Here is a 17,589-nt window from a genome sequence, read left to right as displayed (position 1 = left end):
TTCTCTCTCCTGGCTGTGTAGACACCCCCTCCCCCCCCTTTCTTTCCCTGCCTCCTGGTCCCCGCGCTCTCCTACATATTCATTCGGGGAAGAAGAAACGTGGCCCCCTGATCCACAGATGAAGCGTGCTACCCCTGGACCAGCTGTTCGCCGGAGAAGCCTCTGATTTTAAATTTATTTATTCATTTATTTATTTAGTGTTGGTCTGTCATGCTCCCACCACAGCAGCTGTAGGTGAAGCCCTCCTGGCTGCATGCAATCTAGTCAGCTCTGCTGGGAGCTGCTGTCAAATTTCAGGGGCGCTGCCTCCCCTCGTGCAGAGTGCTGGCCTCTCGACGCCCTCCACGCTCCCGGGCCCCCGTGGGCCAGGAGGGAAATGGATGGATCTCGCTGGAGCAAATGCCAGGCAAAGGCCACAGTCAAGCTTTTTGGCACCATCATCTCCCTGGCAGCAAGCCTGAGCGGCATCAGAGGCTGCCTCGAGGGCATGCGCTCCAAAGCCAAATCGGTGTTGTTTCAGCTTGAAAGGGTCCAATTTCAGAAGGAGCCACTTTCGTCATCTTAAGCAGTGTGTGCTTAAAAAGCGTGCTCCTCCCGCCGAAACCGGTTTGGCTCAGTGGATAGACCGGTTCGATCCTGGTCAAGGGCATGTATCTTGGTTGCGGGCACATCCTCAGTAGGGGATGTGCAAGAGGCAGCTGATTGATGATTCTTTCTCATCGATGTTTATAACTCTCTATCCCTCTCTCTTCCTCTCTGTAAAAAAATCAATAAAAAATATGTTTATAAAAAAGTGTGTTCCCACATCTTAGGCACGCATGTCATTTGTGTTAATTCTACCGGGAACGGTGAGAGCGGAGCGAGGGATAACGAGGCACCTTAATGAGGAAGTGTATAGTTTCGGTGACTGTTATTTATAAGCTTTTTATGTGCCACTTCATAGCTTCAAAGCCCTTGACGATCGTAATTAGGGTGCCTGCTCGGCAGCCTAGGAGGGAGTTCAGCAGATAGAGCTGTGCTTCTCTTGGAAGTGTTGCGTTGCATTCTCATACAATCTGGGGGCAACCTCTTAACCTTTGGTGAAACAGTCAGGTTCTAGTATAAACCCGTATCGGTGTGGTTATATGTTACAGCTAACCAGATGCCTCAGCTGCTTAAGGACATCATTTATGCATATACGTTTCCTTGTGGTGGATTTTTTTCCCCCTTGACTATTTTTTTTCTTCCTGTGAGTGATATTCCTTAGCGGCCACATGCAATTATCCTGAGGGACGTCACAATCACTCTGGTGGTGACACCCTACCCTGACAATTGACAGAACCCTGAGCAGGACTCTGGGCCTGGCCACATTTCCTACTGTTTATAAGTGTCCGGCACTTTCCACATACAGGACGGAAGCGGTCTTTCAAAGCATCGGCACCCAAGGAAATGCATCCCATAAACCCTGCCAGCAGGGGTGCCTCCCCTGGGTTTCCTTCCTAAATGGCGCGAGTTCTCCTTGTTCACAGTCATTCCCATGGGGTCAGGTCCCTTGTCTTCCACAAAAGGGCCGGGCAAAGACTGAATGGTATCCACCCAGGAAATATGTGCTAACTGAATAATTTTGCGTGAAACCCAGGAGATGAGAAAAAGTATGGCAGAAACCCAAGTACCAGTGGATTTCCGTGAGTGTGCACGGAATAGGTGCTTAGGAAATGGCTGTTGGATGCATGAGTAAACGAAGAGCTGAGAAAGCCTTCTTAAAGGTAGAATCCCTGAGACTCGGGGGACATCTGGAAAGCAGGGGAGAGGAGAGGCGGAGTCATTCCAGATGTTGGAAAACAAGTAGCACCGTCGGCACAGCAGTCCTCGCATGGCTTTCGAGGCGGTCCCCCAGCTAAGCTCTCAGACGTGTTCCCAGAAAAACACGTGTGCGGTGAATTGGGATTAGGATGTTTATTGCAATACGGTGTGTAACAGCAGAAACATGGGAAATGGCCAAGAGTCCTTCAGTAGGAGGATGCATACATACATGTGGTAAATGTATACAATGAGTACAGTGAGTACAATGTATAAACTAGGTAGCTGAACTCTTAACATGGTTAAATCTTGAAGACAGCCTTGGGTGAATAGAAAGTATTCGCTATAAAACACTCTAAAAACACCATATGGCATTAATTAATATATGCAGAGGGAATAAAATATAAAAACACGCTTGGCAGTGAAACCCGACCCTCTCCTGATGCCGGGTACCCCGGGGGAAGGGAGTGCTCGAATGAGATGGAGGAGCTCTTGTTTTGTCTGCAGTGCTCTATCATGAACAGCCCATGTGGCGATATATTAGCAGGTATTACACCGTGGTCAGGGGTATTTATGATATTGGTTTACAATAGCTTGTGCTTTTAAAAATTGAATTAAAACCGCCCAAAAGGAGAGGCTGTTAACGGGGAGGATGATCAGGATGTCTGTATTTAGCCTTCTGTTCCAGACACCGCCCCCCCACCCCCACCCCCCTTCTCAATGAGCCTGGCAAACTCGGTGGAATCACATCTGCCACTGAGGACTCGCCAAGTCTTCACGCCATTAAAAAGCATCGATTCTCAGCTCAGGCTGCGGAGACGGATGGGTGTACAACGTACATGAGAATCTCTCGCCATGGTGTATAGCTCCTGCCCCACATTTTCTTCTCTGTATTGGAGCATCTATTCAACCTCATTAGAATTCGTTTCTGCCATGAGATTTCATGAAATTCTCTTTCACAGCTTTGACTGGAATCTGTTTTCCTGAATCCATCGCTATATTCTCTTGGTTTGTAACTCTGCAAATGTTTATTCCTTTTCTCTCCAAAAGAAGCCATCAAATGGCACCCTGTGCCGAATCTTACTATTTTACTGAAATTGCTTTTGTGTATGGGGAATAATTTTAGTGGTGTGCTAGAGCTAGCTCACACCAGCTCAGTTGGACCAATTGGGCACATTTCTTCCCAACTGGTGTTTAAAGACATCACGTTGGTAGCTTGAAATCAGCCATGATGGGAGTATTTACACCATGGGAATGGGCAAAAGCTACAAATTGTGTTTTTTGTTTGTTTGTTTGTGGTTTGTTTGTGGTTTGTTTTTTTATCTGGAAGGCTGGTGATTAAACATTTACGAGCTTACCACGAGGGGTCGGGGTGAAAGTTTTCTGAGTTGTGTGGGGTGAATAACAGTTTTCTACTGTTACACATGTACCAGTAGAAACCAATAGTCAAAAACGGAAAAAGTCTTTGGCCTTAGTCCCAGGGCCCCAATGAGGCATTGCTGGGGCTCTGGTCTGTGTGGTGTAGATGAAGAAGCACTGGTTTGGAGTCAGGCAGACACACCAGTCTTATACTGTCAATTGTTCAAGTGCCTGTCTCAGCCCCTCAGTTTCCCCACCTATCGAATAAGGATGGCAAGATCTAGCTTGTAGCGATTTTGTGAGTAAGTGAAATAGTATCCTAAGAAAAAAGCCTAACAAAGCACAAAGGAGATAAACAATAGGTGTAACTTGCACCTCTGACTTATAAGTTCAGATTTCTGCGTATATCCCATTCTTTCTGTGACTGTGTGTGTATGTCTATCTGTCTGTGTGTGTGTGTGTGTGTGTGTGTGTGTGTGTGTAATTTATTTTTAAATTTCGATATACTTTTTCTCCAAATATGTGCCCCTGGCATAAGTAAAAAGTCTGTGTTGACATCTTTGTGTGACATGGAGAATTAGTTTCTTTCCAACAATCTTAGAAATGTATATACGGGGTCTCAATGAAGATCATTGCTCAGGTGCCTGGCGTTTTCTCCCCTGACCCTTCTGCTGAGCTAGGCATCCTGAGGAGGACGGACTGACCTGGGAGTCCAAGGGTGCTACAATTCCATCCACTAAATGAACTGCAGTGCCTCCTGGGAAACTCTCTGGTCTCCGAGTGCTGTGCTGCCTTCTCGCTGCAGGCTCTCGCTGACCTGGTGGTAGGCAGATGCTTCTGAGCCACTCAGCTAGGCCAAAATATGTTTTCTTTTTAGACTTTTAAAGTTGATTCCTTTTTTGCCTGAGTAATACATTAAGTTGTTTTAACATTTAAAAAATACAGAAGGCCGAAACCGGTTTGGCTCAGTGGTTAGAGCGTCAGCCTGTGGACTGAAAGGTCCCAGGTTCGATTCCGGTCAAGGGCACATCCCCAGTAGGAGGTGTGCAAGAGGCAGCTGATTGATGATTCTCTCTCATCAATGTTTCTAACTTTCTATTCCTCCCCTTCCTCTCTGTAAAAAAATCAATAAAATATATATATATTTTTTTAAATACAGAAGGTTGTATAATGGCAATTTTCCTGCCTACGCTATCACCCATTTACCCCGGCCACTTGCCACAAAAATAAACAACGGCAACAATAAAGCTCGGGAAGGTGGGGAGGAGGAGGAAGCCACCTCCAATGATCAGTGTCTCATGGAACCAAAGGCTTTGGGAGCTCGCCTTAAAGACACAGTGCCAGCAGGCCCTTCACCGTCGTAGTTCGCACATGTGGGGATCGTGGCAGGCTTAAAACCAACAAAATCAGGAACGCTGAATCGAGCTCAGAGGGCCTGTCACTAAACATAAAGCAAATTGCTAAAGCGTATCCAGAATAAAGTCACAGGGGAGCTGCTCTTTGTCTGTAAAGATAAATGGCATGTATTGTCCAAACACCATCCATCAGCTGAAGCCAGGTAGCTTGGGGGAAAAAACATAGCAGAAAACCTAATATTTATAGGAAGTATATGACGTCTCCAGTCAAGAGGTGGGCTCTTGACTAAATAACTGTGGTGAGCTACGCATAGTATCAATAGGCCATTTCACCATATTGAAGAGCATATAGTTCAGCAGCATTCAGTACATTCACATTGTTGTACAACTGTCACCCCCACCCACCTCCAGGAAGGGCTAGGCCTGTGCCTGTCTCAGTGCTCACAGCAGCCTGCGGCCTGTATTCATGATCTCCACTAGATGAGGTGGTTTCAGGTCTCACTGAGCACCTGGCGGAGCCTGGGATCGAACCCAGGTTTTTCAGCTCCAACACTGGTGGGCAGGTGGGCCTGGCTCCGTCTCACTGCTGCGTTGCTCACCCTCCATCCTATGCTATTGCCCAGGGGTGATCCTGCTGCTTCTGGACAAGCTGCGGAAGATGAAATGGGAGCAGATGTGGAGGCTGACCGCCGAGAGGGAGCTGATGGGCATGCTGTCCACGTCCTTAGCGGACCAGGTGAGTGGCCTGCTTGGAAGGTATGGTCCTTCCTGAGGTCCCCAGTGCTGTTTAACAGACTTGGCAGTAGATGGGTCCGAATTCTTTTTCTGCTGACGGTGTGGCTGTGTATCCTTGGATAGATCTGCCTTACCTGGCCCGTCTAGGAGGACAGCTTAGCCCATGGGTGTATTTCCTTAGTTCATGCATTTGTTCATGCCACAGGCCCGCACTGCATGCTGGGCATGCCAGGGGCTATGCTCAGATACAGGATTACAGAGATGAGAGAAGGACGCCGGCCTGGGCCTCAGAGAGCTCGCTGTGTATTGAAGTGGACTCATAAGTAAATGATAATTTGGTGTGTGACGGGGAGGTCACTGGGCAGAGAGCGCCCGGCCTGCCCCTTGAGATGCCAGCACACACAGCATGGTTCTGGACAAAGTCCCGTCTGCCTTCCTGGCAGTAGAGTCCGACTTGCAGAGCAAAGCCTTTTTGCCTGGATCCTGTGCCCTGACTCTGTCCCCAAGGGAGATGCATGGAAAGAAAAGGGACACGCTGCCTGGATGGAGAAGCCAGCTTTTCACCCAGGCCATCCGAAAAAGTCCCGCCTCTCCCCCACACTATTAACATAAGATCATAAAAATCCCCACTTCTCACTTTCTCTGGGAGATGCAGGGCCCCGGGCCTTTGATCTGGGTTCTGCCCGGCTCTCACATTCAGATTTCAAGTTTCCCCGTGGCGCAAATGGCCGTCTTGAGATGCGAAGACAATTTCTCTGGCTTCCTGCATTTTATCCTTCCCCATTCATCCACAAAGCGAGCTCGCCCTGCGGTTTGTTCCGCGTTCCATTGTCTGAGCCGTAGAATGCTTGCAAAGTTTTCTAATACGGAGGAAAGGAGAAAGTCTGTGAGGTTACTTAACTTTTTCTTTTCTTTTTTTTTTGGCATGATTATTACGCAGTATTTCCCAAGCAGCCAGAAAACCAATTTCCTTTTCAAACGAGATCCGGTATAACGAATGAGTTAAAAATTACCCAGGTAGCTGTTTCCAACCTGAGGGCAAATCTGTTCTCCAACATCACGGGCTAAGCCCGCTCACAATACCTGGCGTGTGTCCCCCAGAGCTAGCAATCGGATGTCCATGGCCCGCGGGGATGGTTTATTCAGCCACCTCCGGCTGCGGGGACCCGTCATTCAACCCAGCATCTCCTGTCAGCAGCTAGTTAATAAGCATGGCCTGGCCAGGGAGCTTGGAGAAGAGCTGAGGGAGGTGAAGCTTCTTTAGAAGCAGGCCGGGCTGGAAGGGGAAGTGGGAAGTGGGTTCCCAGGAGCCACAGCCCATGGGGAAGCTCAGGCACATCCATCACTAAGTCCGCCAGGAGCCCCGGCAAGAGCCACAGCAACCGCAGCTCTCATTTGTCTCAGCCCCTGACTGAGCAGCGCAGCTTGTAATTCTGCAGTTTCCTCCCCGGGAGGCTGGGGATGGATCACACGGGCCCCTCGATAAGGTGGGAAGAGGGGCGGAAAGGTGTCTTCATTTATTATAGGCTGGCTTGATGGCAGAAACCAGAAACGCTCCCTGTCTACCCTCACGTGCGCTTGCCATATGGTGTGTGCTCTGAGGCCAGTGGGACCCGTGAGCTGGGCATGCCCCATCTCCGTGCAGATGTGATTCCGTGGTTCCCAGAGAGAGAAGGCGGGGAAGTGCCCCGTGGTGTGACCAGCCCGTTTGGAGCATCCACGGGACCCACCTGACCGTGCCCCTGTGTCTCCGGCTTTTATCCACAGGACATTTTCAATGCCGTCATCAAACAGAACCCCTTCCTTGTGTACCAGCTCCCCTGCTTCTGGAACGTGCAGCTGTCGGACCACACCCGCTCCGAGCAGTGCTACCGGGATGTGTCTGATCTGAAGGTAGACGCGGGACATGTGGGTGAGGGTTTTGGGGAGCAGGGAGGGAGGTGCCCTGTGGTGCCAGAGGGAAGCTGGCTGGGGAGCACCCTGGCCGGGAGGGGGCAGTGAATGGCTCTGAGCTTTGTGTGCATGTGGTGAGAGAGATAAGGCGAGGGGACCAGAAAGAATGCTTTTCTCCTTTGTTGGTGGTGGTTGTTTTTGCCCCCCTTTCTCTTCCTGCTTGGGCTTTCTGAAAAGCAGGAGGTCTGGCATCAGAGCCAGCTTGTGTGGTTATCCTTGCCACCTGCTGCCAGTCCTGTTGGTTTATGTGGGCTCCCAAAATTCAATCGTGTAATTCAAACAAAAACATTCAGTGCGGGCCTGTTCTGTGCCAGGTGCTGTAGATTTGGATACAAATAGCATACTTCCTACTTTCAAGCCCTTCATGCTTAGAGGAGAAGAGAAACATGTAAGGAAATAAATGTAAATGATATGGCAGGTGCTATGACAGGTATGTGGGTTGGGGAGTGGACACAAACATAGATGTCTCATTCTTCCTCCAGGAGAAGGGATGGTGACAGCAAAGCCTTCCTCATGGGTCTCTCGGTACCAAACATAGCAGTAGGGCCTGACAGTAGAAAGATGATGGAGACAGGATGTATCAGCTATCTTCTGTAGAAGATAATGCTTCGTAACAAATCATGCTAGTAGTGGCTGAAAGCAGCAACTGTTTGTTTAGTTGGTGAGTGTATAGTTGGCTATATGGTTGTCTGACTTTCCCAACTTAACCAAGTGCGTATGGTCAGCTTCAGATCGGATGGCTGGTGGCTGTCCTCCAGTGTCCCCCACAGCCCATCAGCTGGCCTGTCTGGTCTATTCTGGTGGGAAAGCAGAGGTGGAAGAGGAAGCCAGAGTGCACACAAGGAAAGCTTGAGTCCTTGTTGCTAGGATTTTGTTGACCAAAGTAGCTACAGGACCATGGCCAGAGGTGTGTCAGAATTCCCTACCTACAGTTGGAGGAGTGGAGAGCTAACTTCAGCTATTAAGTGGTAGATCGAGGATTTGGACCCAGACCTGTCTGACACCAACTGTGCTTTTTGCTTCTCTGGCTGTATCAGAGAGGTAATAGATCCATGCATCCGTCTGGAGTTTATTTATTTAAAATGTATATTCATCGCCCACATAACACTATAGTAATGATAATTGCAAGTTTAAAAAAAGCAAAAGGAGCCCAAACCTTGCATTTCTGGTTGGTGAATCTTTTCTCATTGGCTCCTAGCCCCGTGTCCACAGGCACACATTATAGCGCACGTTATAGCTTATTTATGGTCAGCATGCTCATAGAATTTTGTACTCTTCTCTTACATAGCTTTCCTGTTACCTTCATTGTTTCCAAACTTTTATAAATATGAACTGTGCTGTGATGAACAGCTTCAAGTCCACATCTTCCAAAGAATGAAACCAGAGTTAAAAATACTTTTTTTAAAATGCACTTGAAATTTATTGCAAAATGTTAGAAACTAAAACGGAAGTACCTGCATCATTCATTTTCTCCATCGGGCATTTATGTCATTCCTTCAATATGTCTTACACTTGTTAGTAACAAAGAAAATAGGTGACATACACAGGAATATGACCAAGAATAGTATGAACTAGACATTCAGATGGGAGGAAAATAAAACCAACCCTGTAAAGAATAACTAAGCATCAGTCCACAAAGTATGAAATAAGCAGAGGCCAGGATGAATGATGAAATGAAAATCCAGAGAATAAGCAAAAAGCAGCTCGATATGGCACTTGCTACGAGGGGCACCTGCTGATCTGTGGTGTCTGTGAGCCTGTTTTAAAAGTAGGTGACTATCCTTGGCAGGGTGATCAGTTAGTTAGGGTGTCATCCTGTGTACCAAAAGGACTTGGGTTTCATTCCAGTCAGGGCACATACATGCCTAGGTTGTGGGTTCGATGGTAGGGACATGTAGTGGAGGCAACCGATGGATGTTTCTCTCTCACATCGATGTTTCTCTCTCTCTCTCTCTCTCTCTCTCTCTCTCTCTCTCTCTCTCTCTCTCTCTCCCTCCCTCCCTCCTTCTCTCTCCCAAACCAATAAAATCTTATTCTCTGATAAGGATTAAGAAAAAAAATAGGTGACTATAATTTATTGTTCAAATGAGGGAATGCCATGTGTTACACTGCGACAACAGGCCTAAATCATAGTCAGGCAAACCATATGTACAGCCATCCTATTAAAAGGCTGTGCCTGAGAACTTGGGCCCCCCCAGGAAGAAAGACAAGCAGAAAGTCAGATTCCCTGAAGAGTGACATCCTAGTGTTAAACAGTTTAAAAGTCCCTAGTGAAGAAGGATATGGCTGTTTTCTGTTTCATCCTTGGCTTTAGGTGAAACAGGGAGAAATGTTTCCGCTGAGAATTCCTAACGTCAAGCCTGTGCTCCTAGTATTTGGGGGCACTGAAATTATATGCTTGGGGCAAAAATAGAAAGAAAACACGAAAAGTTGCCAGGTACCTGCAGAAATAAAAATTCGATCTGGAAGAATAACTCTTAAAAACTGGACTTCAGAATTCTTTAGGTAAGGTCTCAAGAAAAATGAATTGTCAACCATCAGTCACCAAGCACACAGGACATAAGCCACTATGAGAGAGGGCAGAAACTGCAGACTGTAGCATTAAATCTCAAAGACTGAAGGTATTAAACTGTTGTGTCTGAAATATAAAAGACTATCGATAATAGGATGGAGGAATAAGAGATTCTCAAGGTGAATAGGCCTTTTTGGGTCAAACAGTACTTTTAGAAGTAAAAAATATATATAAATTTGGAAATTACAAATTAAATGAACGTGTTAAACAGTAGATTAGACTCAGTTGAAGAGAAAATGAGTGAAAATGGAAGAAATATCAGAAGAAATTATTTAAAACAGAGTGCACCGAGAAAAGGGGGTAGAAAACTAAGAGAGGTTAAGATACTGGGATATGTCTGATTAGACTCTCAGCAGGAGATCATAGAGACAATTGGAAATGAGGAATCATTGGATGAGATAGTGAGTAGGAATTTTCCAGGCTATTAACAGGTATTCATAGATACCAGAAAGTTTAATACCAAGCAGTTTAAAGAGAAATCCATACTTAGACCTAATAATGAAATTGCAGCACCCAACAGAAAAGTGATTTTAGAAAGAGCCAGGGAGAAAAGACATATTCTTTGCATGCAAAGACATTGCATATGTAGGATAAGCATTCTTAGCAGCAGTGGAAGTCAGAAAAGAGTAGAAATAGTATCTTCAATGGGCTGAGGAACAATAACAACTCATTGTATACCTAGCGAAACAACTCATCAAACATAATTTTCAGATGAGCAAAACCAAAAAAATTACCACAAACATACGTAAATAAAGAAACTTCTAAAGGCTGTTCTTTAGGAATAAGAAATATTCCAGATTCAAGAAGGAATGTTGAACAAACAAATTAGAAATATTGTGGGAACTCTAATCAACAACTTATAAATAATAGTAATCTATACAATAAAAGCCTAAGCAACCCTTATGGCGGAACAACCAGAATGACAGTCACTATGATGCACACTGACCACCAGGGGGCAGACGCTCAACCCTGGATCTGCCCCCTGGCGGTCAGTGCTCTCCCACAGGGGGAGTGCCACTCAGGTAGAAGCCAGGCTCATGGCTGGTGAGTGCAGGGGCGGAGGTGGGAGCCTCTCCCGCCTCTATGGCAGCTCTAAGGAGCAGTGAGCCGTGTGGTGAAGAACAGCAAGTAGGCTGGTGGTAAGGAGCGAGGGGTCCCGGATTGCAAAAGGGATATTGCAGGCGGACATCTTTAAAAAGATGCATAACTTATAAATTCATGGATGGTGAGATGGTGAAAGGCATAAGAAAAACGTAAACAACCAAAATAGCTGAGTTATATTTTTTAAAACACAAGAAAAAAAATGTAGAAAAAGTGGAGGGAAATATACAGCAGGAAATCAAGAGAATAGAAATAAGTTTAAATATATCAATCAAATAAACTAATTTGGGGAATGAAAAGATAAAGTGAGTAGGAAACAATGTTCAACATATGCTACTTATAAGAGACATACCTAACACATAGCAACCTAGAAAGGTTGACAGTAGAATTATGGGGAAAGATTATCAGTTAAATATTATCCAAAAGAAAACTGGGGTAACTGTCTATATCAGGCAAAGCATTGGTAGGAATACACATAGTCACAACTAAAAATAAAAAACTCACCAAGAAGATACAAGAAATCTAAATGTGTGTAGACTTCATGCTTTAGCATATATATACATATATACATATATATATATATATATATATATATATATATACACGTGTGTGTGTGTGTGTGTGTGTGTGTGTGTGTATAGATAGATAGATAGATAGTGCTCAATAGAACTCCAGGAAGAAATTGACAATTCTATCAGAGTAGAATATTTTAACATATTTTTTTAATATTGAAAGATCAAACAGACAAAAATCTGATTAAACATTATAGAAGGTTTGAATTACAAGTCTTGGTTTATTCAGTAAATAAAGAACCTTGCACCTAACAGAATATTCATCCTCTTCAAGCTCACATTTATTAAAAATTAACTATACACTAGACCAAACAGCAAATTGCAGTGCATTTCAGGGAATCATATTACTCATATATATAGTTCTCTGAATACAGTATAATTAAATTAGAAGGCAGTAACAATATTTTTTAATTCGTTTGATTACAATTGAAAACAACACTTGTAAATTGCTCAGGATTCCAACCAAATCAAAATGGAAACTGAAAACTACTTAGCACTGAATGAAAAGGAAATATGTCAAAATTGATGGAATGAAACAAACAGGTAAGAAAATGTGTAGCTTGAAATGTTTACATTGAAAAGAAAGGCTGAAAATTAAGAAGCCGAGTTTACAACGTTATCTAATAAAGAACATTAGGATAAATTCAAAGAAAATAAAAGGCAAGTCATAAAAAAGATAGGAGAAAATGATGAGCAAATTGTTCATCAAAGTCAAAATTTGGTTCTTGGGAAGGGACCAGTAAAATAAAGCTATGGCAGGACTCACGGAGAAACAGTGAGAGAACTCAGCAAGAAATGAACAGGGAGGCAGACATGCAGAGTTATGTGTTCGTTCTCAAGTGTTTTTGAGGCAGTCATTCTTCCAAGTTCTAGGTGTACGGCGAAGGTGAAAGCAGACAGAAGCCTCCCATTTGTGGAGCTTCTGAGCCAATAGATAAAGCAGAATTGTAAGAGATAAGAGGTTACCGTGAACAACATTATGTCAAATTGAAAACTTATGTGAAATGAACAAATTTCTAGAAATGTATCCTTTACAAAAACTGGCTTAAGGAAAAAATATGAGGTCGATTATCTTCTAGCTATTAAACCTTCTTACAAAGAAAGCACATCCTTAGATGGTAAGTAGAGACAAGGTCTACCAATTTTTTTTTAAATCAAAAGATAGTATCAATTTTAAGCAAACTCCAGAGAATAAGAAAAGAGGCGCACTTTCTAACTCATTCAATGAGGCCGGGATATTCTTGATACCAAACTTAGACAAGGCTGGCATAAGAAATCTGTGGGCTTATTTCATGCATGACTATAAATGCAAATATCTTAGACAAAGTATTAGCAGATCTTTCCCGCCATGTATAAAATAGGTAATGCATCATGGCAAAGTGGATGTATTTCAGGAAAGAGGAGGGTGATCAAACATTGAAAAACCCATGTGTTATTCACACTGTTTGTAGATTAAAGGAGAAATACCATATAATGGTCTAAAAGTAAATTATTTCATAAAATTAAATATTCATTCATGATTCCAAAAAAATTCGCATAAATAGTATCTATTAAAAAAAACATAGAGCAAAATTTTGCTGAGCATTTGCTTAGGGATATACTAATCTATAATAATAAAAGCATAATATGCTAATTAGACTGGACAGATGAACGGCCTTCTGGACATCCGTCCAGATGAAGCTGCAGCAGTGGGGGCCGAGGCAGAGGCAGTTAGGGGAGATCAGGCAGGCAGGCAGAGTGGTTAGGGGTGACCAGGCAGGCAGGCAAGCAGTTAGGGGTGATCAGGCAGGCAGACAGGCCAGCTCTTAGGAGCCAGGGGTCCCAGGTTGCAAGAGGAATGTCCAACTGCCAGTTTAGGCCTGATCCTATAGGAATTCAGTTGGACATCCCCCAAGAGGTCCTGGAAGGGTGCAGGCTTGGCTGAGGGCCCTCTTCCCCACCCCCCTACCCCCATGCATGAATTTCTAATTAATTAATTGAAAGGAATAGGGGCTCTCAGGACACCACCACACATTTATGAAACTTTGACCTATGAAGAGGTGGCATTGCTGGCCGTTGGGGAGAGGATGTACTTTTCCATAAATGGTGCTGAGACACCCGATTACCCATGTGGGGAAAAAATGAAAATGGAACCCTATGTCACACAGATACCAATTTGATTCCAGTGGGTTAGAGACTTAAAAGTGAAAGACTAAATTAAACTCTTAATTTTAAACCATTAGGAAACTAACCTATGACCTCAGAATAGGGAAGAATGTATTCAACAAGACACCCAAAGTATATGTCATTAAAAAAAAAGGATCAATATATTCAACCACATTGAAATTAATAATTTTTATCTAAGTGGCATCAAAAAGAAAAAAAAAAGATGTTTTCAAAACGTAACTGGCAAAAAGACTAGTAAACAAAATACAGGGTGGTGTAAAAGTAGGTTTACAGTTGTTCGTGTGGAAAATAATGCAATAAATAATACTATAAGAGGAAACTCTGTTTCATATACTCACAGCTGTAACTCTACCAGGCACACAGAGAACTCTGAATAACTAATAAGAAAGCAATGGGTAAGGGGTATGTAAGCAGTCATTTCGCTGCATTGCAAAGGAAGTGCCCCATAAACAGTTTGAAAGATGTGCAACCTCTTTGTTAATCAGGGAGGTGGAAATTAAGATCACAAGTCATTTCCCATCCACCCCCTTGAAAGAGCGGTGCTCCCGAGTCTCATTGGATCAGCATGAACTCCGGGTCCTGTTGACAGGAGTGTAACGGATACAGTCAAATCGGAAAAACACTGCAGCTCTATGTTAAGAAATTAAGGTAGTACAGATTATATAGTCTAGGGCTAGGATGGAATTGGTCAAAAATGGAGAAATAGGCCCAGCAAGTGTGGTTCAGTGGTTTGTTTTCCAGTCAAGGCACATGCCCAGGTTGTGGGCTCGATCCCTCATAGGTAGCATGCAAGAGGCAGCCAATCAGTGATTCTCGTCATTGATGTTTCTATTTTTTTTCTCTTCCCCTTCCTCTCTGAAATCAATAAAAACATTTTTAAAAACGGAGAAGTGGATGCTTTCAAGAGAAAGTGCTCCAGGGCGTGGACAGATGATAACAGAGTGAAACAGTCTTAATGATGAGTGACACTTCATGGCCAGCCAGGGGCACGGAGACTTCTAAACTCTCAAGTCTTCTTTCCACATCAAAAAAATAAAAGCACAAAACTTCCATAACAAACCAGTGCAGCTCAAAGCCTTGGCAGGCTGATACAAGAAGGAAATTCTGGCACGTGCTACAGTGTGGATGAGCCTTGAAGACACACTAAACAACAACAACAAAAAAAACAGACACAAAGACACAGATATCGCGTGGCTTCACTCGTACGACGCACCTAAAATAGTCAAATGCATAAGGACAGAGACTAGAACAGCGATGACCAGGGGCTGGGGTGGGGCGAATGTGAGATCAACAGGGTCAGTTTCAGTATGAGAGGATGAAAACATTCTGGGGAAAGGATGGTGCTGACGGGTGCATAACAATCCGAATGTATGGAATGGCACTGAGCTATACTTAAACATGGTTAAAATGGTAAATCTGTGTGTGTATTGCCACACTTAATGCCAATCCAGGGTGGGGAAGGGTCATTGGCAGGTGCCCCGTGAAGAGGAGCAGTAGTGTGAGTTGCATTAGCCAGGCAGGTCTTTATGAGCCAGGACACTGGGCAGGGTACCTAAGAGCCTCCAGATTGGCAGCCACAAAAAGGGAGAAAAGGCACCATCAGTTAGAGGGAACTTTCACTGGCGAACTTTACACTTCGACATCTTACAGATGCAAACAGAACTAGGTCTCCAAGTGAAAGTACATACGTCATGCCTACCCACCACAGGCATACCTTTGCATGTGTGTGCCTGTATTTATTGAGTGCTGTTCTATGCCTGGCACTGTTATGTCTTAGGGATGCTGTGGGAGACATTGGTCAGGAGAGGTTACCTGTTGGTGCTTATCAGCGCAGCTTACCAGCAGATGGCTGCCCCACTTGGGAATTGCTTAGTGGTTGCTTAATTATTGTCCTGTTGCACTCTTTTGACCAACCTATCTATATATATAAAAGCCTTAGCAACCAGAATGAGCAGTAGCCATGACGCGCACTGACTACTAGGGTGCAGACACTCAACACAGGAGCTGGCCCCTGGTGTTCAGTGCACTGCCACAGCCAACCTCCCCCAGATGGCCAACCTCCTGTGGTCCCTCTCCCCAGGCCAGCCAATCTCCTACAATCGCTCCCCCAGGGGACAGGGAACTGGGGTTGGGAGGTGGCAGATGCAGCACCTTTCCCAGGGGGGCCAAGGACCAGCTTCCTTCTTGGGGAAGGCGGCCAACCTCCCATGCCCCATCCCTCTCCCTGGCCAGCAGGCCCCAATCAGCCCACTGCCCGCCTGCCACAGTGGCAGCATGGCAGCAAGGGAAGTGGGGGGAGGGGGGAACTATGCAGTAGTAGAGGGCCGACAATGGCAGTGTCAGTGTCCGACATCCGTTCCTTCCTCGCCTGGCCTGGGAGTGTAGCTTCCTCTCTGGCCTGACCCTGATGGGCCTAGCCCCAATCAGCCCTGATCACCGGCCAGGCCTAGGGACCCCACCTATGCATGAATTTCATGAACCGGGCCTCTAGTATTATGTATAAGTAGAGGAATTTCTATGAAACAGCTCACTGTTTTTGTAGCCCTCTCACCCACACCTCCTCCAACAGCCCAATGCTTCAGGAACTTCCTTTGATCCTATTGTTCCCAAGTGTTTGGCTGCCTTTCGGGAAAATAGCAGCTCTCTTTTTGCATTCATCTAATTAAAAGGATATTTAATTACTTTTCCAAATACATCGAAGTACAAGTGGCCTGAAAACATAGTTGATAATAAACACGGCTCGCTCCTGGGGAGGATGGTGTTCAATGTGGAGGGGCAGGCACCCTCCCGCTTCCCTCGCGAGAGGAGCTTCCAGCCTTGGGCATCGAGCCTGCGCTCAGCAGAGAAATGTGTGCTAAGTTGAGGTTGGTTAAGAGAACGTCTAAGGGGCGGGATGGTTTCATGGAGGTGTCATTGCTCCTGCCCCTTTTGGAGCCAAGCAACCCTGTAAATCCTCATGACAGCCCACCTGTTAGCAGATGAAGGACTCGCCTGAATCACTGCACCTCTCCTGGCTCATGACCTTCTCCATCCATCAAAGGCCATCACCCTGCCCCACGCTCAAGCCCCTGTTGTGCTCCACAGAAATGCACTTGACTTTGCTTCTGTCCACTGTGTTTCGGACACCTTCACTGTCATCTCTTCAGCCCTAAAGCTTGAGGACTCCGCCCTCCCTGGGTGCGTCTTACAAAGGGGAGGACCCAGAGGAGCGTGGCTTAATCGTCTTCACCAGGAGCACCTACTCTCAGGAGAGCAGCCAGGTGCCAGTGGCTGGTTTAGAGAAGGGAGAGTGGGAGGGAGCCTAGAAACTGTGTTGGAGCCCTTGAGCACTCAGTAGACTGTTAGAGAAGAAAGCTCTGGCCAGCAACAGTGGGGAATGGCCAGGAAGTGGCAACCAGGGCGTCCAGGAGTTCCTGGAGCCCACAGCTGACTGAGCCATGGTCCCTGCCCCCAGGAAGGCCATGGTCTAGGGCAGTGGTTCTCAACCTTTCTAATGCCATGACCCTTTAATTCAGTTTCTCATGTTGTGGTGACCACAAACCATAAAATGATTTTCATTGCTAGTTCATAACTGTTATGAATCGTAATGTAAATATCTGTGTTTTCCGATGGTCTTAGGCGACCCTGCTAGCAGTTCTCAACCTGTGGGTCATGACCACTGCTGTAGAGCCTATGACTATCGGAAAACACAGATATTTACATTACGATTCATAACAGTAGCAAAATTATAGTTATGAAGTAGCAATGAAAATAATTTTATGGTTGGGGGTCACTACAACATGAGGAACTGTATTAAAGGGTCGTGGCATTAGAAAGGTTGAGAACCACTGCTCTAGGGAGAAGTAACCAGGTGAGTAAATAGAAAATTCCAGCACAGTCTGCAAAGTGCAGCAACGCCAGGAAGTAAAGGGGGCTCGGAGCGCAGCAGGAGGAAGACCCCTGTCCAGGAGGAAGCATGGCGCAGTCTTTCCTGGAGGGATTTACGCAGGAGGTCTGA

The 17,589-nt window shown here is 45.3% G+C and overlaps 1 protein-coding gene across 5 annotated transcripts in view; it reads left to right on the top strand.

The window, feature by feature from the left end:
* Window positions 1–17,589, top strand: part of LARGE1 (LARGE xylosyl- and glucuronyltransferase 1) — a 384,477-nt gene that overhangs the window by 325,557 nt on the left and 41,331 nt on the right. For all 5 annotated transcript variants that reach the window (XM_084880160.1, XM_084880162.1, XM_084880159.1 and 2 more), the window contains 2 exons: window positions 5,117–5,229; window positions 6,996–7,121. In XM_084880160.1, the coding sequence (XP_084736286.1) occupies window positions 5,117–5,229; window positions 6,996–7,121 (239 nt within the window). The remainder of the gene's footprint in view (window positions 1–5,116; window positions 5,230–6,995; window positions 7,122–17,589) is intronic.

This window comes from Pipistrellus hanaki (assembly GCF_964339955.1).
Source record: "Pipistrellus hanaki genome assembly, chromosome: 3".
Lineage (NCBI taxonomy): Eukaryota > Metazoa > Chordata > Mammalia > Chiroptera > Vespertilionidae > Pipistrellus > Pipistrellus hanaki.
The sequence above is the reverse complement of the archived record's forward strand: the minus strand, read 5'-3'. Positions and strand labels throughout refer to the sequence as shown.